The sequence below is a fragment of the Macrotis lagotis genome, chromosome 1 (assembly GCF_037893015.1).
Source record: "Macrotis lagotis isolate mMagLag1 chromosome 1, bilby.v1.9.chrom.fasta, whole genome shotgun sequence".
NCBI classification, from domain to species: Eukaryota; Metazoa; Chordata; class Mammalia; order Peramelemorphia; family Peramelidae; genus Macrotis; species Macrotis lagotis.
In genome coordinates, this window is record NC_133658.1 from 625,022,378 (window position 1) to 625,046,562 (window position 24,185).

At 34.0% G+C, this 24,185-nt stretch overlaps 1 protein-coding gene across 1 annotated transcript in view; it reads left to right on the top strand.

The window, feature by feature from the left end:
• Positions 1-24,185, top strand: part of THSD7B (thrombospondin type 1 domain containing 7B) — a 1,134,773-nt gene that overhangs the window by 1,105,514 nt on the left and 5,074 nt on the right. Inside the window, exons 22-27 of the mRNA XM_074215070.1 lie at positions 2,195-2,354; positions 7,741-7,914; positions 8,027-8,122; positions 10,132-10,214; positions 13,604-13,796; positions 18,972-19,059. Of these exons, the coding sequence (XP_074071171.1) occupies positions 2,195-2,354; positions 7,741-7,914; positions 8,027-8,122; positions 10,132-10,214; positions 13,604-13,796; positions 18,972-19,059 (794 nt within the window). The remainder of the gene's footprint in view (positions 1-2,194; positions 2,355-7,740; positions 7,915-8,026; positions 8,123-10,131; positions 10,215-13,603; positions 13,797-18,971; positions 19,060-24,185) is intronic.

Genomic DNA, 24,185 nt, shown 5'->3' on the forward strand with positions numbered 1-24,185 from the left:
AGTCTGTATCTAAGGGAATCTCTGAATGTTGAAACTGTTTCCATTGATGCACATAGGTAACATATCTTACTGTTTTCAGAGTGTTGCTTAGGACACTGAGAGCTTATCTTTTGTCTATAGTCATAAAACTAGAATATATCAGAGACAGTATCGGAACTCAGATCTCCCTGAGCCTAAAGTCAAGTTTTTCTCAGGATGCAGCAGTACTTTTCAAGAGAATGATAAACCTGGGGCAGCTAGGTTGCATAGTCGATAGAGCACAGGACCTGGAGTCAGGAGTACCTGAGTTCAAATTTGACCTCAGACACTTAATATTTACCTAGCTGTGTGGCCTAGGTAGAGTCTAAAGAAATGGGTAGGTTAAGAGGAAAATTGAGACAGATAACAGTGAGGAGAAAAAAAGGAGGAGTTTCCAGAAATGGAGCAATACTATTAGTATCAAATGCTGCAAAGAAGTCTGGGATACTGAGTTCTGAGGAAAGACCATTGGATTTAACAATTCAGAGATCTGTTTGAGGAGAGTGATGGAGTGTAAGTCAGACTACAAGAGGTTGAGGAGTGAATGAATGGTAAGAAAGTGAAACAAGAGAATGTTGGTGATTATTTGTAGAGCTATAAAGTGAAAATAAGAAACTAAAATAATAACTTAATGATATACTAGGGTCAGGGAAGTAATTTTAAAGATAAAAGAAACTTATTCCTATAAATATTTGAAGACTTCTGTCAGGATATAGGGAAAGAATGACTAAAAATAATCCAAAAAGCAGAAAAACAGACAGGCAGATAAAGATTAAAAGGAATAAGTAGATACCCAGGTAAAGGAAATTGGAAAATATGCAATGAAGGAATCAAGAGCGATTAGTGATGCATTTTTAAGCATCACTAACTGCTCTCATGGACCCCTACATCTTTTTTTTATTTAAGGCAATAGGGTTAAGTGACTTGCCAAAGTTCACACAGTAAGGCAATTATTAAGTGTCTGAGGTCCCATTTGAACTTAGGTCTTCCTGACTCAAGGACCAGTACTCTATCTACTGTACCACCTAGTTGCCCCACCCCTATATTTTTTATGATTGGAAGAAAGGAATAGAGGATCAGTAAAGATATAAAAGTTTTGAAATGTAGATACAGAGATGAAAGAACCCATCACTGCTTTAAATTTCTCAGTGAAATAATAGATGCTATTAAGTAACATGAATTTGTAATAAAACCAATTCACACATTTTTCAGATTTCCTCCCACAACATTCAGTTGATTAGGAGTAGAAGCAGAGAAGGCACATGTTAGAGGATGTAAGCCAGGATTGAATGTTGAATGTAGTAGAGCATGAGCTATGACAGGCCAAGATATGCTAAATTCAATTGTGGAAAAAGCTAACTGTAGGGTCAATCTATAAAGAGAAGAAATAAACCAAAGCAAATGTGTTGAGGCAAGATAAACAAGAGTAGATGAGAGATAGCTTTTTATTTTGTATACACGCCCTTAGTCTTCCTCAAATAGAATGAAAACTCCTTGAAAACAACATGAGTTTCATGTTGTCTAACCTAGAACTTAGCACAGAGCCTGGTGAATAGTGCTTAATAGATATTTGTTGATTGATTGATTGAATACCTCAGTGTATTCCTTCTTGACTAACTTATAATGAACTGTCTCACTAAAGAAAAGAAAAGTTTCAATCAAAGGATATGCTGCTATAAATGGATTACCACTGTATAAAGAGAAGGGCATTGCTGGCCTAGCAATGCCAACCTAACTCACAGTACAAGAAACTGAATTCCTTCCAAAATGAAAACAAGTAAAAAGAAATTCATATCCTGTGGTTGTACATGTTCTCATGAGAAGTGCTTAGTGATAAGACCATTTTATCACATATAATAACAAGACAAATTCTATGTGGTTTCCATTTCTTTCTATCTTGGCAAATTTCCAGTGCAAGCCATTATATTCTGACTACTTAAATTCCCTGGCTGTTCCATTTTCCTACCTCAGCTTCCCCACCAGTCCACCCAGTTGGGAAGCATGTTCTGTGCAGATTTGAGTCAGCGCTTGACAGATGGCTCCCTAGGGGAGGAAGGCTTCGTAAATGTGCAAAGATCTTTGGGATTTTCCCAAGCAAGAGGTGGCAAGAACCACAAATATGAGAGAGAGGCTGATGGTTTGTGGTGGTGCTGATTGTGTGATTAAACTTTCATAGGGTGGAGACTGTGGTGATGGAGTTCAAGTTCGGAATCTCTCCTGTGTGGTTCACAGTGCTTCAGCTTCTCCCACTGCTAAACGAGTAGAAAATACATTATGTGGAGAGCTGCTCCCCCAAGATAGTGTCCTTCAACTCCCTTGTTCTGTGCCTTGCCCAGGTAAGCAATTTTGGAAGCACTGTATGATAATTTGTTATTCAATTTTGATTTTGACAATAACCACGGGAAGACCTCAACTTTTGAAATTTAAATTCAGTTACTTTAATTAAACTTGTCTTTACTTTTGAGTGTTACTTTCTTTGTTGCTTTAGTACATTTGTATTTATATTAAATAGGTTGAAATAACCTCAATTCACTGAGCTCGGATACACTTTTCAGGTGAAAACATACCTTAATTGTTTCCTATTGTGAACAAAGCCTGAGCATTACTCTAGGTAGGACAGGAAGTCTGTTCTGATTAGTTGGGAGGGTTGGCCACATTCTAATACTTAACTAAAACCTTCAAAGTAGTTGGAATGGGGCTTCAGGTAAGGTGTGGGTCAGGAGAGAATAAACCAGTCAAGCCCCTGAGATAGAATCACTGGAAAGGCTGGAATGAATCTATCTCACCAGAAGAGGTGAGAGAAAGAATCTCTATGTAGAGCATGCATTATAGAGATAATTGAACAGGTCTTTATGCTGAGAGATGGTGGTAGAGAGGGAAGGTTTAGAAATGTCAATGAGGAATAAGGAATATAATGGTAACTAGTTAGTACTGTTTATGTAGGAATATAAAATGTAGAAATTTTAGTATGGCTAAACTATACTTTCTGTATGATTATATAAGTTTTTTCTCAATTATAGGATAAAAACAGCTACTGGGCTAAATAATATTCCCTAGTAGTGAACTTAGTCATTTCCAACCGCTTTTTATTTCAATTTTGTCAGGTTTTGCTATTGCAGTAGCTTCTATTATTGTTGTTTTAGGCAGGTGAGCGAGACAATGTCTTTAGTACTAGGTCTGGAATCAGGAAGATCAGAGTTCAAATTTTGACCTCAGAAAATTACTAGTCACACTATCTTTTTCATTCAAATAGGGATAAGAACAGCATCTTTCTGAGACCTGAATGAGATAATATTTGTAGTACATGGCTCGAAATGTGATTGGTGTTATATGAATACTATCTCTGACATTCTAATTTTGTGACCATGGACAAAAGACAGGATCTCAATGTCCCAAGCGACACTCTGAGACAGTAACATATAAATGTTACCCACATGCATTAGTGGAAAGAGTTTCCACATTCAAAATTCCCTATACTGATAAAATTTAGACAGGTTACCCCTTGAAAAAAATCATCTATTATGTTTACTTCTTGGTGCAACTCTTTTTCTTTACATGCATAGCTGTTTTATGTATTGAATTTAGTTTGAAATTTAAATTACATATGCATCTCGAATCTTTGGTTATCACTGCTATTATAAGGATTTTCATCCTACCTGCTCAGTTCAGCCCCTTTGTCTACTAAATAAGACAAAAATGTTTATTCTGTTATTCATATTCCCTTATAATCTGACTCTAACCTTCTACAACCTTCAAATATTTTAAGTACCAACTAAGCTATATTCACTTTACCTTTATTCTCATGCTTCTTCCTATTTCCTTGACTTTCATTACACCACCTACCTATTTCTAGAATGGATATCTTCCTTCACCTAACATCTCTATTTATTGAAATTTTCTCCCCCCCCATACCAAGGTTTCCAACTCAAGTATCACCTTTTTCATGAAAAGTTCAAATTCAAAACCTCTAGGTGGTCTCCAACTGACTTTTTGTGTGATTCAAGGTTCTCAAACAAGAAATCTCCTTTGTGTGGTTTATTAAATTATTCACCCAACTGGAAATATTTTCTCTCTCTCCCTTCGGAATTCTCATCATATTTCACCTAGACCTCTTCAATGAAATTATAAAATGGAATCTCAAATCAGAAAGAAACCTGAAAGATCATCTCACTCAGTCTATATCTGAAGCATGACTCACTCCTGCAGCATCTTCATTAAGAGATCAATCTATGATGGCCCATGTACCTCTCAACATTGATTTATCTGCCTATGTATTTTATTCATGCATTTTAATTTATAGTAATATTCTTTGGAATTATGTATCTCAGTCAACTTCCTACTTGTCCTTCCTGGCAGGGTCAGCCTGATCTGAAAGTTGTTTGTCATAACTGCTAACTGATTGTTATCTTTTCTTAGACACACAGAACCTCAAAGAATTTCACAGTTCATTTAATCTATCTCTATATCTAAGTTAGGAATACACTCACCGAAAACAACATTTCAAACAAGATCATATTGTCATCACCTGCAGATCTCTGTTATCTGTGAACTTAATGCCTTTTGAGATAATCCCTTCCATTTTTTTTGGCTAGTTCTAATTGTTAGGAAGCTTTTCCTTATCTGTATCTGGAACTTCTTTCTATTTAAGCCTTATTGTGTTCTTAAGGACAAAGTACAATAAATATATTCCCTTTTTCTTCAAATATTTAAATTCTGATGTCATATTGTCCCAGTTCATTCAAACAAGAATATGAAATAATTCTGAATCCTCTGCTCATCCCGATTGCCCATTTTAAAGCCTTTCTTCTTAAATATATACTGACTAAAATGTGGTATTCCAAATTTTATAATCTTCTAGATGCACATTACAGTGGCAAAACACCTTCCTATTTCTTGACACTATGAAGCCCTAAAGTACATCTTTTTTTTGACTACCATGTCATAATATTATCTAATAGGAAATATCCCTGTCTACTTAAATCCAGAGGTCAATTCACAGAACCAGTTGACTAGGTACTAGTCTTCATTTTCATTGACAGGTAAAATTGATTTTTAACCCAAGTTTTAAAAACACCCTCATTGAACATTTATTTAGATCCATCATACTAGCCTGTTGAAAAATTCTGAAAAAAAATCTTTAGACAGTATTATTTGTCTTTTCTAAGTTTGTATCATGCCCATAATTGTGATTAATATCATCTATGAATCTAAAATATTTAACAAAAAAGATCCAAAGATTGATTGCTTAGGGGTACTCTTACTTCTAGATTAAAATAATTCCACTCTTTTGGGATAGTCTTTCATCCAGTTTCAGATCAATTTAAGTAGACAATCTCCTAGCTGATATTGCTTCATGGGAAAATAATCTCAAATGCCTTGTCAAAATCTAGGACTGCTTTGTTTATTCCATACCCCTCCCCAGTCCCTTTTCATTTTTCAAAAAGGAAATCAATAGTTCAGTAGAAAATCAAGTTAACCTGGTCCTTAATCAACTCAAATTAGCTCATAGTAATGAGAGCCTAAAACTATCCCTTTAATTCTACTTTTGTTTTTCTTTATTTTTTTCCCTTGTATCATAGTTTTTGTTTGTTTTGTAAAATCCTCTACTCAAATTTACTAGGAAACTTCTTGTGCACAGGGTTAATGTTTTATTTCATTTTAGTAACCTCAAAGATAGTACTTTGCAAATACTAGACTCTTTGATGAAGGAAGAAAGAAAGGAAGGTAGGAAGGAAGGAAGGAAGGAAGGAGGAAAGGAGGGAAGGAGAGAAGGAGGGAAGGAGGGAAGGAGAGCAGAAAAGATTCTTTGTTTTCATATGAATAGTATGCATTTAAATAACACCTTACTTTGAACTGCAATTGTAAGGATCAAGTAAGATAATATAAAATAGTTTGCAAACCATAACACATTATATAAATATAATTAATTATTAGTAAATAACAAATTCATATATATGGAGTATATTATATATATATATAATATACTCCATGGAATTGATTTTCATTTGAATTGTAACACTTAAACTTTTGTCAAATAGAATTTGAATTATACCACAGACTTATTTGCTATCAATGTCTCTTTAAAAATGAATTAAATGAGATACATAGAACCTAAAATCACATATTCCATAACAAGTTGGGTTCTAATCCATTAAAATATTTTGTCATCAATTTATAGTTTTTTTTATTTCCTACATTAGTAAAATGACCAAAGACATCTTCAATGAGATTATTCAAATTTCTTTTCCCTAGAAATCAGAGTTTCTTTGTGGCTGTACCTTCCCATAAGTACTAAAAAAGAATTTTTCTTCTTAGTGATAGCTAGTTGACCTACTGCATAGAGTGGTCCGGATTCAGGAAGACTAATTTAATTGCAGCCTCAGAGACTTACTAGCTATGTGACCTTAGCCTATTAAGCCACTTACCCTCTTTTGCCTTAGTTGTCTCATTTGTAAAATGGAGGTAATAGCATTTACTTCCCAGGGTTACTGAAGAGAGCAAATAAAATACAGAATTTTAAAGCACTTAGCCTTTGGGTTTGATATACATCCATATATATATATATATATATATATATGTAAAATTATATTATTGATAAGAAAAGTTTTGTAATTAATAATATTGCCACCCACAGAAAATTCTTATTCTGAATTGCAAAATAAAAACTAATACAAGATGCTATTAAAATAAATTCAACCACTGGTGAGAGAAGACCTGTGATCTTGGGCTTGTGAGGGAGACATTGGGAGGCTAGCTGACCACTGATAAAGAGACCACTGCTCAGAGAGAGTCTAGAAAACTGATCCAAAGAGCATCTATCTAGCATCTTCCAAGTTCACTATTCATGTTAATTAGGTGCTAAGCTAATCACTTCTTCACTGCTGAAGATGTGAATATATTGTTACCAAACAAAAATAACAAACTTTTAAATTGCATAATCTTTTCAAAATCATTTCTTTTTTGTAATTTTCATATTTTGGGTACTTTGGGGTATAGTAGAAACTTGCTTTCATTGAAGACTTGCATAACAAGTCTAATATCTGCACCTGTGCACTTCATTTACCAACCCCCCCTCTTTGTTTTTTTCTGGGACTTTGTTTAGTCCACCATCTATTCTTCCTCATGTATATTCATTTTTTCTTCTGCAGTCTCCTTTCTCACATCCTAAAACAAGATCAGGTCTTTATATTATCTGTGGAATAAAGGACAAATGCCTTAGCTTGATATTCAGGGCCCTTCAGCAATCCATTTTTCTAAACATATTTCATATTACAATTCACATGCTTTAGCAAAGCTAGAACCCATGGTTCTCTGACAGAGCTACCATTTTCCTTTTTTCTCTGCCATTCCCTTTTGCCCAGTACATCCTCCCCTTTTACCTCCACCTTTTGAAATTCTAACTATTCTTCAACAACCAATTTAATATTACAAGCTCTCCCTACTTTTGCTTATTCTCTCCCCTAAAAGCCAGAAGTATTCTCTCCTTCCTTAGAATTCTATTAACTTTTTTTTGTTCTCTTATGGATATCTCATGTCTGTTTCATTTTACTATTTGTGTCTTTTCCTTGATATTCATATTATTGGCTTAATGAGTACAGGGCTATGTTTTATTCGACTTCAAGTTGAATTCTGTACCAAGAACAATGTTGTGCATACAACAGTTGCTTAATACATACATACATACATACATATATATATATATATATTTTTTTTAAATTGCAGGTGATTGTCATTTGACAGACTGGTCAGAGTGGAGTACCTGTGAATTAACATGCATAGATGGCAGAAGTTTTGAAACAATGGGCCGCCAATCTCGTTCAAGAACATTTGTAATTCAGTCTTTTGAAAACCAAGACAACTGTCCTGAACAGATGTTAGAAACCCGTCCTTGTACAGGTACACCAATCACTTTTATGCAATTTTCAACAATTCTTGAGTCACTAGGCAATGTTATTCACTATGAAAAGGAAATGAGTAATGCAACAATGACTACCTTATTTGCTTTTAGGTGGAAAATGCTATAACTACATATGGAAAACCAGTCTTTGGAGAAACAATGAACGTACAGTTTGGTGCCAACGCTCAGATGGTATTAACGTTACAGGTATTTCTGCCTGAGATTAATATAGGCACTTTAAAAACTTTTCTAAATGTTGCCTCAGCTTTTACATGGGGAAGGGGGAGGATCTTAATTGAAAAGAGGAAGCTTTTAATGGCAATATTATGACTTATTATAATAAAATTGCTTTATATGCTGATATAAAATAGCTTTGATATACTCATATTTCTATTTGGTGAATTCTAATTAGACATTTGTACAAGCCAGATTTAAAGATTTACTATTTTGGGGAAATAATTCATTATAACTGAAGCTCCAGACCTTATTTTCAGTTGGTTACAAGGAGAAATAGCTAAAACATAGGGAGCATCTACTCTTTATTTTTCTTAGCTTACCAATGGAGCATCAATTAATGAAAACATTAGAAACAGAAAATTCCTACTTATTGACCAATATTTAGAGCTAAATGAAGAGAATACTACATCTAATTTCTCCCATTTTATAAATGTGGAAGCTTAGACCCAAATAGTTTGTGATTTATCCAATGCCACATAGAACAAAAGTAGGAGAGCTGTATATTGAACCTCAGTGCTATTTTTCCTAATTAAATGCTCTGCTTTTGACACAAATATGACCCTTATCAATGATTGGTGATGATCATTTGTTTCAAAATAGAATGAGTGAGTTACCTATTTGGAAACCGAGGGAGAAAAAATAAAAATATGAGTCACTTAATATTAACTAGAAGACTCAAATGTTCAGTCTCAGCCTTGATTGCATGCAGTCAATCTGTTTAAAGAATAATAAAACACTCCAAAGAATTCACCAAGGCCACCATTAATATCCAATTGAGCAAGAGACCCCTTCTTCTTACATGGTTGGTCAGTGATTACAGATAACTGATAATGATGTGAGTTCAAATGCTCTTTACAGAATATATGCTTCCATAAATGATCATCTTTATTAAGTAGAAAGGTACAACCTGATACAATTTTAAAGTGTATAGGATTTGAACCTGAAGGTTCTGGATTTGAATCTACTCTCTGCTATTTTCTTTCTTCATATTGTGGGACATAATAACTTCCCAGAGAATCTTAGAATGAGTTTGGAAACTTTCAGGCAGTTAGATGGTACAGTGAGAGGATTCAGACACTAGCTAAGTGGCTCTAGGTAAGTATTTTAACTTCTTTCTGCTTCAGTTGCTTCAACTATAAAATGAGGAAAATAATAGCACCTCATTCCTAGGGTTATCAAAAGAGGGAAAAATGAGATTATATTTTTAAAATAGCACAGTGCATAACATAATGGTACTTAAAAACCACCCATTCCATTCTTCTTCCCCCTTTCCTTTCCCATTTCCATTTCTAAAATTCTACAATCTTATGACTTAAATATCAAATTGTATATTTAATTAATACATACTTACGTACTGTATATTTACTTATTAAGAGCTGAAAAGCCCACAGTCATTGACTTTACAATTTATTTAGACCCCATGGAGTCAGAATCAAGTAATTTAAAAGATCTATGGATTTATTCTCCTGAAATTTTTCACAGCAATTTTTGATTTAATAGTCTTATATAGTATAAATATCAAATTCTGATAACTAATTCTTTAACTTTACTTACTATAATTGTCTAATACCTGGTTAATGTGATATATTTTGAGGAATATATAAGAAACAGACAGGTGTTGTTGATCCTGTAGCTAAATAAGATTTTTTCAAATCTTCTTCTAATAGTGTGGTATATATATTACCTTAAATCATGCCTGTGAGGGTGAATTGCACTGACCATTAATTGGTTTTCAACTCTAAGGCATTTTAACTACACTGTAAATGTTACATTAGCAAAAAAAATAATCCCTAACAATCTACTCTGAGTTAATCAGTCTTGGACTCTGCTCCTGGCTTTTTGCATGCATATTTGATAAAAAAATATATCCTCCCTGAAATGGCTTGAATATTCTTCTTAAAAGAAAGAGGAGAAAGGGAAGCTATTTGAATGCCACATGTTAATGAAATCCCCAAATGATGCCAAGGTTTGCTTTCTAGGGGGCTGCTCTGCCCAGTCACGACCTACTTCAATAAGACAATGTAATCCAGTCTGCAGAAAACCTTTTTCCTACTGTACACAGGTGAGTCAGAAGTTGCAGTCTTGGAAAAAGTAGTCTAATTCCTCCAAATCAAAGCTGTCAGATGATCTTGTTTAGTCTGATGGAGTGTTAGCAGGTGTCTTATGTGGGCATGATACCATCTAGCGGAGTATGCAAGAGCAAACCTAGTTGCAGAAGGAATTTTTTTCTACTGGACTAAAGACTATGACATTTTTTTCTTTCAATGTTCCTATCCCACAACTTATCTTCCAGGCTTATAATTTATATTAGGTTGAATTAGTAATTAAGAGACCTTAATTGTTTCATCACTCCTAATTTTAGACCAACAAATACATCTGATCTATTTATATTGAAAGATAGTATAAATATATATGTTCATAATTTGTTAAAGTCATTACTTGGAATTGATTACATTGATGGCATGAGGACATTTTTCATTCATTCTTCATTTCAGTGGGAAATTTAAATCTTTGAAGCAGATTTTTCTTTCCCTCGGGGCTTACAGCAAAATGTGTAATAAATTGCACTCAATTTCAGTTCTGGTATGTTCTAGTAACTCGAGTATGTAATGAAAAAAAAGCTTTTGAATTGTGTTGTACCTTATAAAAGAAATGTACATCTTAAAATGATTTGCTAAAAAAATGCAAGAGATCGATAGGATTTTATAGTTGTTCTTTTCCAGAAAGGATTAGACTTGGGACAGATTCCAGTGACCAACACTGAGCTTCTATACAACAAAGCTTCTATAAGGCACTACCAGTGTTTTCAAAGGCTTCTTTTTTGAGTGTGAAGTAATTGCCCTCATCCAGCCCTGGAGTTGCCCTGTCCTTTAATAAATCATAAGAGAATATGAACTTGATCAATTAAACTCTTTTTTGTTCCTCTAGCCGCAGGCATGTTTGACTGCATATCTTTCAAATCCATGTGCCATAATTCTGCTATTCCTTGAGACTGACAAGAGATATATCTTGGAGGATAGCTTTAATTAGCTGAGCTGCTATCACTTTTCCTAATTAAGTCTCTTTATTGAATGTCCTATGATATTCTAAATTAAAACTGTGAAATATCATCAGAAGAGTTGGTCTATATTCTGCACTAATTACCTGGGAGAAAATTGCTGATTACACTGTACCAACATATTTTCATTGAGTTTTTTTGAATGGTATTTTTTTCTTTTTTTTCCTTAAAGTTAGGTACACTTGATGCATGTTAAATCCTCAAATATATGATTGTCTAAATGGGATGAGTTGATTTAGAAATATTTGAATAAGTAGTCATTCTATGAGAGATCTCATTCAGAATATACTAAGCACTAATTTCAGAATTTGCTTTCTTGAATCTTCCCTCAAATCAGCTGTAAAATAATCTTTCTGAGGCTTCAGGATAAGTTTTTCCTCTCTCTCTCTTCAAAATCCTTTGGTGGCTCACTGTTGTCTTTAGGATAAAGTATAAACTCCTCAGCCAATAATAAAGACTTTCACAATTCTGTCCCAATCTACTATTCCAGGTTTATTTTGCCATCTAAAAGCAATCTGAACTCATTGTTTCCACTTCCTCACATTCTTCTCACTTCTCATTTCCTTGAAATAATATTTTCATCCCTTCACATTCAGTTCAAACTACTCCCTTCAAAGTTAGCAATGGCATTGTAATTGCCAACTTTATTTTCTTATTTCTCAACTTCCATGAAATCTCTGCACTACTTCTTCCTCATTTTATATAGTAATATCCTCTCCTGGTACCACTTCAACTGGTCTGATTTCTTTTCCTTTCCACTCTCCTTGATATTTGTAGGTGTTGATTTTGTTTCCACATCTCTCCCATCTATTCTCTTTTCCCCACTCATATATCAGCCTCTAGGTAATAAGCTTATAGTCTCCTAGATCCTAGTGTCTCTATTTCAATCTATTTCCCCCCAAATTGCTTAATAGATATGCTTAAATCATAGATCTGCTCAAGTTATTCCCTTATGCAAAGCAAAATGACTTCCTGTTGTCATTGAGATAGAATATAATCATCTGTCATTTAAAGTTCTTTATAAGATGACTTCAATCTATTTTTAAGAGAAATTTGGCACAACTACTCATCACACTCTCTGTGTTTTACCTAAATTCGACTGGTCCAAGTTTATTTCCCATTTCTCACTTCCATTCCTCCTCATTCTAAGCATCCTTCAAATCTCAATTCATGTGCCACCTCCTACAAGTTTTTCCTCTGTCCCTCTCCCAACTCAATTGTTATCACTCCTCCCACTGAAATTACTTTGTATTTTCTTACCTGTGGATTGTTTTTACCATAGTAGAAAGTAAATTCATTGAGATAGGAACTGAATTTTTTTCCATCTTTGTATCCCAAGCACATAGATGACATAATAGCTATTTATAAATTTCATTTGGAATTGACAAACTACTATTCCAGACTATATTTCCAAGTGTAGGAACCCTCACTGGGTCAGGGTGGTGTTCTTGAAGGTGACCTTTGCACAATCTGTCCTTTTGCATATAAAATAAAAATTGAGCATTGAACTGGTTAGGAGTCAAGAAATAGTAGTATATTGTAGGTATTTGGAGCATTTGTCCTGAAAACAAAGCAAGATATTGAGCTCAACTCCCAGCAAGGGGATTTGGGCTAGGCATTTGAAAGAATTCCCTGGGATGGTTGTGAACCGCCCAGGAACCAAAGGGAGGTGGATTGCCAAGCTTTATAATTCTCTGATTCCATTTACAACTGCCTTGGTCATTCCTTTTTTATTCCCTCATGCCAGCAGACAGCTAAATACCCCTACTCCTCGCCAACATAGTGAATGTTGGCAGTCAGCACCATTTAGATGTTCTGACTGTTCAGTGTGGAGCTGAATACTCCGGGGGACAAAGGACACAGGATACCTCAAAGGAGGTATAACTTAAAGGGGAGCTCAGTACATTCTCAAAAGGAAAAAAGGCTACAGAGGCCTTGCAGAGGAGATAGGCTCCAATTGTGTTCAGATTTCCTTATCTGTGTAAGTGCTGCTGGTTTGCCGTGGTGAATAAATGGCATGATCAGAGGTAACAAGGATTAATTCCCAAATGCTCCTGTGAACTGAATGAATGAATATTTACAAAAATTTTCAGCATGTTGAGAAAAGAAATAATGTTAATGCCTTTATAATAAATTGTGTTTTTATATTTATCAGGTAAAATGACCATGGCTACTTTTGACAACCTGTCTAGTTTATTCTAATCTAGAGAGTGACCTTAGTATTGAAAAAAAACAGCTTAATGTGTTTGATTTTAGCTTATTGACAAAAAAGGTGCTTAAACTCTAAAGTTGGCAGAGCAAGTAGTTCATATCTTAAGTGGTTTCTATATTTAATTTATTCTGGTTTTAACTGTACAACTGGCTATGAAATCTTAATTATTTTTATGATGTAGGGTGGAGTCTGTGGCTGTGAAAAGGGCTATACTGAGATAATGAGATCAGATGGTTTCTTGGATTACTGTGTTAAAATACCCGGCTCAGAGGATAAAAAAGCAGATGTTAAAAATATTGCAACAAAGAACAAACCTGTGAATTCAAAAATACATGATATTTTCAAAGGATGGTCCCTTCAACCTCTTGATCCAGGTAAGTCTAAATTATTGACAAAATCATATATATTTTCCCCTCATTGAAGTAGATCTTGTGATTGCTATTTCTGACATGTTACATTCATGATATTAACAGGTAAAGGGAAAAGGACCAAGATCTGCCCACATTCTCCTTCAGTTTGAGGAATAGTGTTAGTCTACATTAGGATAAAAGGACTAGGGTAGAAGTAGAAGAAAAATAGGGAACCATATTTTGACAATTGAATAACTAAGGAAAACATAATGATTGTTAGAATTGCTCAGCTTTGGAAAAGACTTACTTGTGAAACTGGGAGATTTTCCTCATTGGAAGTGCTCAAATGCAAGTTGGATATCCATTTGTCAAGTTTGGATGGGGTGCAAAGGGTAAACTATAAAACTCCCAACATTTTTCTAAACCTTTGTTTTATGATTCAAAGTGGAAGGGCAGAACCTAAATCTGGAATCTGAGAATCTCTGGTAAATATCCCAAGTTGAATGGGAAATAGCTTTTTCATAAGAGATAAGGTGATTCTGGAACAGTGATAAAAAAAATGTAGTTGAACAGGTTGTCATATCTAGGAGCAAAGAACTCACACCATCCATTATTGAAGAGAATTCTATTTTAATGATTTATTTTTGCCATACGGATACTATGAACTCTTGTTTATAATGAACTATACAGTTGTCATCAGCATCCTCTAAATTGTCATATATGGAAAAGATTTCCAGTTCTCTCCTAATTATGGTTTTTCAGAGGGGAAAGGGAAGGAAATAGGAAGGGAAGAAACATAAGGGGAGGTAATAACTACCTCACATGCTCTCCAGTTCCATTTATTTGAGGCTTACCATATTCTCAGCACTATATGAAGTGTCTTTGCAATTGTTTAAAGAATAAAATATACTCTCTACCTTAAAAATCATTTTTAATATTATTATTGTTTGCTTCTCTTCTCCTAGGTTATCCTCACCTTCTGTTCTTTTGCATTTCCATTCTATTATTTTCTCCTTTATGTTTTTCTTTTCCATGCAGCTTACCATTACACATAAAATCAATTTCAAACTGATTAGAAGGAAAATGCTTATAGATACAAATCCTCTCCTGAAGAGGGGGCCTTGTCTTCTAATTCTCTTTCACTAAGGTGCTTTAATTCTTTAGTGACTATAGGGGAACGAAAAGTGGTTTTCAAGTTAGAGAACAGGTTCAAACCTGACTCAAGCTTCTCCTGTCTGTGAGACCTTGGACAATTGATCGAATCTCCCTTTGCTTACCTTAGTTTGCTTATCTTTAAATGTCTGTTGAACTAGGTGTCCAATAGACTAGCTTGGTTCCTTGGTGAGAGTATCAATTGTTTCTTGATTTCTGTTTGTATGTTTGCTGACACAGTGTCTTGTGAGTAATGTGTTTAATACATGATTTTTGATTAATTAATTAATTAAATTGATTGCCCTTCTCAAACTTACTAATCTTATGAACTTCCCTTTTTCTGTTAAGGTACTACCAATCTCCCAGGCATCCAGGTTCATAACCTCAGTCTCAGCCTTAACTTCACACTCTTATTCATCCCATGTGGTCACCCAGTTGTTCCATGCTGTATTTTTCCATTCACAGAGCCATCACCCTAATTCATTCCTTTGTCACCTTGAACTATTACAGTGGTTTCCCAGGTTGCTCTTGTTTCTTCCAGTCTCTCTCCTCTCCAATCCATGACCATCAAACTAATTTCCCTAAAGCATATATCTGAACATGTCATTAATCTATTCAATCAACTCCAGTGACTCTCCATTGCCTTGAGAATCAAGCTACTTTGTTTAGATATTGGAGCCTTTCACAAACTGGCCCAAACTTGCTTTTCCAAGTTTATTTCATGTCATTCCCCATCCCACTGTGGATGGTTCAACCAGGCTGGACTTCAGGATGTTTCCTCATAATCTCTCTCCTCTTCCTCTGCCTTGATTCTATCTGCCCCACACTCCTCCTTTCCTCCTTCTCTCTTAGTTTCTTTCATAGTGTAAATATCACTTTTTAGGTCAGATTTTTCCTGCTCTTTCTGATGTTAGTGCCTCCTCCCTCCTCTACAAATCTTCTTTCTATATGCCTGTCCCTAGCTAGACTGCACACTCCAAGAAAGAGAATTTTCTTTTTTTACCTTTATCTTTGTCTCCCTAGCATCTAATATAGTGCTTGATACCCAGTGGGAACCTAATAAATTATTGATTTTCTTGTTGACTGATTGTCTGGATAGATGTCATAAGGCTTCTGTGATCTCTTCTAGACCTGTAATAGGATGAAACAGTAATAGCTAGAGACTTACATGTGATACCCAAAGAATCAAGTTCCCATCAACAACATCTTTAGGCTATTTCATTGTAAGGATCTGGACTGGAATATTAATGGAGTGAAAATGAATGTGAGAGTCAATATTCATGAATATGCACATTCAACTTTTTATCAATCAATACTAACTGGTACATTCAGCAAAGAACACAATCCCCCAAAATCTGGTCTTTGGTTTATAGGACAATGGATGACTTTGATTCTAGTTGCCTGTCCTTCCTTATCTCAAATAAATGAAATAATATTTCTGCTGTCTACCTATATTTCTAGTGCAAACTAATTAGGGACAATAGGTTGAGTTGGGTCTTGGGAAACAAGACCAACACTGGATTCCAAACCATTGCAGATATCTAATGAGATATCAACTGAGATCTCTAGTAATTATCTCCAGATAACACAGTGAGGCATTTATTATGAACCCAGATTCCCAAGAACATGACTAAAAGTATGTGAAAAATTCTGATTGATTGTGAAATAATAACTAAGGAAAGATGGATATTCAAGGATGATATTTTGCCCCCAATTCAGAACTTAAACTAAGGTGATTTCATCATTAGTGTTTCAAAGGGCTCAGAATCAAAGGTTTGCTAAAAATTTCATGACCTAGGAAAACTAGAGTTACTTTAGAGAGCCCTCATTTCAAAAACTGCTTAAGGCTTGAACATGTCCTGGAAGGGAATGATTGAAATAGATTGGAAGAGCACAATCAGAATTGATTGTTCTTTTATTCAAAGCAAGTGCTATTTATTATAGATTTGATTGTTTTTTCATTTGACATGAGTTAAAATCAGGATGATGATGTGTATATTGTAACTACTTAATTATACTCTTGCAATATAATAGAACTGTTAACATATGCACATTAACAACTATAATGCAATTTTTGGGCATTTTTCTGGTATTGTCTGTTTTCGTGTGCCACATTTATTATGCATTAATTATGTGGGCTCAGGGTAAATTGTTTACTTGCCCGAAACTGTTAATGTTGCTGTACGGTCTGCAACTCTTCCTATCCTTTTATAAACAATAAAAGCAACAACTCACATCTATAACTGTTTACAGTTTTCAAAGTTTTTACCCTGTGATGATCCCTCTGAGATAGGTAGTTTATAGATATGACCTAAAATCTAAGCTTTTTCATCACTCTGGATTTCTATCTCTACATTGCAAAATGAAGTAACTGACTCTTAAAGAGGGTTAAAGTACTTGGTCATATTCAAATGACTTGTAAGATTCAATGCTAGTATTAGAATCCAAATATCCTGATTCTAAATGAAATGTACTCTTTCTCTTATACTTTCAGAGGAATCATTATATCAGTACAGGTAGAATTTGAATTGTAAAATCAAATGTTGAATTTCAGTTTAATTTGCCTTTTGTTATTGTCCTTTAGTCAACAAATCTGCTTAAATAAACACAAATGGAATACGTATGAAATTGTTTCTACATAATTGTTAAAAGAAACTTTAGGGAAGTATGTCCGTCTTATGTCTATATGTCATAGCAGGAAGTGAATTCAGAGAAATGATCAGTTTCACCAGGTGTCTGGCATCACATAGAGCAAATAATTCATGGACTGAATATTTCCTGTTTTCATCTTGTTTTTTTATAGACACCAATTCACTGAGACATTGTATTTGTATTTATGATGAGGTCCTTGCAGTGCCAAATAACCAGAAGCAAAGTAAAACATATGATCAATTGTATGTTTTAGTAGCCTGTAAATGCAGGTTATATTTATGGGGATCAATTTGTTCAAGGACAGACTTGTCAAAATACAAAAATGTTGTCCATAGTGAATAATTTACCATGTTGCTATTGATGTGTAAATGAAATTGTGTTTCACTTTCAAAGACCTTTCATTAAATAGGTCATAAAAGGCTGCAGCTATAAGGGATCTTATTTTGTAGATAAGGAAACTAGATCTAGAGGGATAACATGATTTGAGTTCACATCAATCAACTCAAATAAGTGAGTCAAAGAGACAGAACATGGTCCAGATCTCTTGAATCCTCTTCCAATTTTCTTTCCTCTATACAAACACATACAAAATACAGATTGTTTGTTTTTATTATTATTTCTTATTTTGTTTCTTTTATTTTAAACAGCACCTTTAATTTTTATCAATTGGAGCTATTAGAGTAGAATTAGCTACACTGAGGAATTTCCTCTAACAATGTAGATCAATATTTTTTTACCCCGAAACGCTAAACAGTTAAATGTCTTGTCCAAGGACACATAGCTATTATGTGTCAGGCAGTATTCAAACCTAACTCTGAATCTGAGGAGTATTTATTCATCTATCCACCATGTTGTTTCTCACAGAAACTTGGTAATTATCTGTGTGTATTACGAATTCTAGTTAAGAAAGAAGGCATTATTATTTTATTTTTAGCATTCTCTTAATTTTTAAAATGATTCTTTGCTGACAATGATTTCAAGTGGGATTAAAAAGGAAATCAAAATTAGGTTATTTTAAAGATAAAATAAACCTATGGTTTTATCATTTTATTAAAGGAATATATTTCTTTCCAGTGTTGCAAATCACAACTAATTCATTTCTGTGCCCATTGACATGTACCAATGGTATTCCATAAGTCCAACTCAACGACTTCATAAGATATAACAATCCAATAATTTGTTAAGAAAAAAAATTTTATTAAATCCAAATTATGTTTTTCTCTGCAAAGTTTGTAAATACCATTTAATACTGAGGATAGGATACGAGAGGTTAAAACTCTAGTATTAATTTCAAGACCTGATTAACATCTGGGTTTTTCAAAAATTTCATTTTTTTTGACAAATGATATAGCACTTTACCTATGAGGCATTTCTTTTATCTTTATATTTTAACAGATGGTCGAGTTAAGGTCTGGGTTTATGGTGTTTCTGCTGGTGGTTTTCTCCTCCTGATTTTCCTGATATTTACATCTTATCTCATTTGGTAAGTGCTATATTGTATTAAAAACCCATAGTATTTGACTAGACAGCATGTAAACTAGAAGAAAGCAGGTTACAACCAAGATTATATGCAGGGGATTATCCACACATATTTAACAGACACTCTGTGAGAAAGTTGTATGCATGACAAGTATTGAATCTAATCAGCACTATTCACATTTTCTCTTTCTTAAGTCTAGACAATCAACCAAAATATCAGTCAAACCTTTATTTGCAACACCTGTCAAATTCTGATGTGTAAATGTTCATATTGAAAATTTAACAATCAGCTCTTACATATCAGGCTCCAGGATAATCTTGGTTAGCAGCATATAAAAATGTATATGTTTAAGGATATTTGATTTCCTTTATTATGTATTTTATTTTATGCATTTAAAAGCATTATTCTGATAAAAGGCCCACAGACTTCACTGTCCTACCAAAGGGCTCCATGACACATAAAAGGTTAAGAATTTCTGGTTCACAATATGGTGACCCCAGAATATCAAAAAACTCCTGAAATCATGATTAAATTATATCTATCATTTCCACAAAATTAATCTTCTGAGGACACATTTTTCCATTAGGACTTCCACCTTAGTTAAAGTAATTATGAGAGCACTATTTTCTAGATAGTATTCTGTTTTGTAGGAAGATGTCAAAAGATTTAAAAAATCTTTACCCAGAGAATACTTCTATAATATGACAAACAGACTTTCATTAAGCTATCACCATGTCCTAAAAGCATACTTCTGAACATCTAGAAAGAAATGGCCAAACAATTTGGTCAAATTATTTGTCAGCAGAATTGTTTTGTATTTTATTTTTAATGAAAATAAAAGCAGTTTGTTAGAATGGAACAGAGGGAGATTAAATCATTTAATTCTCCAACTCCATCCATACTTTGAAACTTTAATCAAGCTGTAAGATGGTTTTGGTGAAGATACTCAATTATGGAAGTGAACTTCATAGGATAAGAAGACCTGGATGCTTAGTGATCTATACTGGTTAGAGGAGTATCCACATCAATGAAAAATATTCCTTTGGAGGCTACCTCTATATATTATCTGATATTCCATTTAGAATGAGTCTTTATTGTACTTTCTACTCCTCTGGATGGTTATAAGGAATTCCAACCACTTTGTAAACTCTTAAAGAGCCATTTTAATGTGATTTTTTATTGTATTTCCTTAGAAATCTGAGTGATTGATACATCCAGAAGTTTTTTTAAAAGATGATTTTACTGTACAAAATGTAATTTGGCTGCCTAGCTAGCTTTGAAGCAGACAAAATGAATGTTTTTAGGTGTGTTGAGAATATTAAAAACACTGAATATTCAATTAACTTCCTAGGCATGGTTTTCAAAGAGAATTTTTTTTTTACTTTTTTTATGAGATCAAAGTTTTACTTTTTTTCCTCTGAAATTAAAATTGAGATCTTACTATTCTTCCTTCTTTATATTCTTTGCCTGTCTCATAGCAGAGTCAGTGTTTTTTTAAATTTTTTTTCTTCCAAGTTTGCATCTCAATTCAAATCCATGCTTGGCTAATTTAGCCACAAAGACTGTTACTATGACAACGAAGGTGGTTAATATCGATAGCTTTGGTCAGTCAAAGTTGATGTAGGAAAAGTCTATTGAAAGTCTCCTGTCTCATAAAAGATCTGAAAGGCACTCTTTTCAACCTAGACCATGTCTGTACATATGAATGTATCCTCAGGACCATTTCCCAATAATAATTTTCATTTAGATCAATCAGAGAGAAGAATCTGTAAAATCTAGTCTGAGGAACCCATAATAATCTCTCCTGTCCTTGCCAATGAAAAGGTTTAATTGTACTTGGTCATGAGTTCATATTATTAAAATTCAAAGAGACTTTAGAGATGATTTAGTTGAACCCATTCATTTTATAGTGGAAGACTCTGAAGCCAAGAGAGGGGAAAATACTTGGTCTCCAGGCTCAAAAAATCAGGTTTCATTCTGTTCTTTTTCATTCTGAAAAAAAGGTCTAGTTCCATGTTTCCACTGAATCTTAGATAGCATATTTGATTAGAACTGTTAGTGTTAGCAAATGAACAAAAATATGTTTCGGTTTGCTTGTCTTCAGTTTTGTATTTTGTGGATGATAAAATGTCAAAATTGGAATGGATCCTGGGAAACATCTTCTAGTAAAGATGTTACTTGGGTGAATATCATTATAATTAGATTTCGACAATTAAAATTAGCTAGTTTTATCAATGTCCTACCAAACAGAAGGGCAGTTAAATGGTGCAGTGGATAGATCCTTGGAGCAGGAGGACTAGATTTCAAATCCAGCTTCAGACATTTGACACTAACCAGCTGTGTGAGCTTGGATAAGTCACTTTACTCTGCCTCACATCCAGGGCTATCTCCAGTCATCCTGATTCATATCTCACCTTTGGAACTAGATAGCTCTAGAGTTGAAAGTGAGACTGGTGAATTAGCACAGCCACCGCCCCCCCCCCTCACTCAAATACAATTTCATGTACTTGTCATATTATCACCTCCCTGATGTTGTGGTCCTCTACAAGAATGAAGGACAAACATCATCATCACCAAACAGAACTCATGGTTAATATTTTTAAATATCCACAGAACTGATATCTATGAGGCTGACCCTGAGACATACTGTGAGATCCAGAAGTACATTCTGAATTTAAAAAAAAAAAAGAGGGGCGGTTAGGTGGCGTAGTGGATAAAGCACCGGCCCTGGAGTCAGGAGTACCTGGGTTCAAATCTGGCCTCAGACACTTAATAATCACCTAGCTGTGTGGCCTTGGGCAAGCCAATTAACCCTGCTTGCCTTGAAAAAAAAAACATAAAAAAAAATTTATGTTCAGTTTATCTTTCATGTTAATGTCTCAAAGTTTTGAAAAAGGATAATATATTCATGGTATATTTGTGATTCATTCTCAAGGAACCAGAACATGACCATGACAAGTGAAGGTAGAGGACAATATCTAAGAACCATTTAGCCTGGCTTTCTGAGTGTCCTTGACAATTCTTTCTATGAACTGATTCACATCTATAAAGTAAATTCAAAAATTTTAAGAAAGACTAAGATAAGCATCCTACTCTGCCTTAGTGAAGGCAGTGTACATAGTGTATACACAATTGACTTCATTGTCTGGAAGACCTGGGTACTAGTTCTACCTTTGTCATATACATTTTGCCTATGTGACCCTGGGCAGATCACATAATAATACAGAAACCTAGGCAGTCCTTTAAGACCACTATAAATTATAGACTAGATACTAATTTGCATTGATAGAATTTTCTAAAATGAAATTCCCCATCTAATAAAATTAAAAAATCTAGCCAAACACTACACTACTGAAAAGATTTTAAAAAATCACTCACTAATAACTTAGACAATAATAAACAAATGGTTTGAATTGTGTCGGTATTTATGGATGATACCTGAATTAACCTACCCATATTCTTATATGAAGAATTATTTTTATTTAAGGGGAAAGAGGCTTAAAATATAAACAGACACACAAGTTAGACAATGGAAAGATTTTTCTGAAAAAAAAATCAACTCAACAAAAATCTGGACCAGACCCTACCCCACCCATATAAGTAAAAAAAACATAATAATATAAAACATAATAGACTTTTTAGTTATTGCTGAGTTGTAAGGTCAGGATTCTATGATTCCTTACTATACAAGTTAAAAATAGTGTCATTTTTCTTTTAAGAGTTCATGATAGAGAAGCTTATTTTCCAAATTTCAATATTCAACAAGAAGAAAAACATATATATATAATATACATAATGTGTATGTATATTATATATATATGTATGTGTATATATATATATATATATATATATACACATATATATATATATATACCTTTAATCTGATAGTCAATTTCACAGTTGGAATAAAGTTCATTAATTTTGTGCTTCAAGAAAATATTTATTATTCAAAGAATTAAAATTGTCATTATATTTAATATATTAATAATACAATTAAGTTTGCATTAGCACAATAGACACTTTGCAGTTGTGTCAGAGACACAAATTTGATGTAAGGATAAAGCTTTTGTGAAGCTATTTACTAAGTCTTTTACCTTCACTATCTCGTACAAATCTTTTCAACTAACAAATTTTGTCAAGCCTTCCTCTTAGTTATTTCTCTATTTTATGCCTTCATTTTTATTTCACTGCCCATTCCCTAGTTCAAGCTTTCATAATCTTTTATTATGGATTATATAAATGTCTTACAATTGATTTTCTAACTATAATATTTCTCCTTTTCTGAATCTCTAAATTTGAGTTTGTCTCACTCAAAAAGTTTTTAAACCATATGATCCCTGAAGGTCATATATTGACTTACAAAAATACATAGCAGTATTATTTATGTCCTGTTATATTTTTTATTTTTATGAAATATTTCTCAATCATATTTTAATCTGGTTCCAACAATAAGAGTGTTGCAGTTTCCTGGCAGCACATAAACTTCATGTTTGACCTAGAAGCATATAGACCTCATGTTTGACCCCCTTCTCTTGATTAATCCATCTTTGATACCATTTTGATTGCTATTCCCACCCCCCATCCCCTGCTTCCCCCCAAGACACAAGCACTTTTAACCCTCCATTTAAGCTTTTCTATAGGGTTTACAGTATTTACCTTTCCATTTTCTCATATATATGTATTCTAGACTATTTTTTCATTCTATGTCTTATCATTTCTCACTTCAGTGACTTTTGTGCAGGCCATTTTTTTTCATTAGGAATAGTATAAGTACTCTCTACTATTTGCCCAGATGCCCAGAACCTTATTTTATAGAAATTCTACCAACCCCCCAAGACCAAAACTAAATACTTCTCTTCTATGAAGGCTTCTGCCTGATAACCCCAATCTCTCTCTCTCTCTCTCTCTCTCTCTCTCTCTCTCTCTCTCTCTCTCTCTCTCTCTCTCTCTCATTCTCAGACTAATTGTCTGTCTCTCTGTCTCTGTCTTTCTCTGTCTCTCTGTCTCTCTCATTCTCTGATTGTCTTATTCTCTCTCTCTGTCTCCATCTCTGTCTCTCCTTCTCTGGCTGACTGTAATTGTTTCTCTGTCTGTCTGCCTTTCTCTCCCCTGTGAGATATACTTCTGGA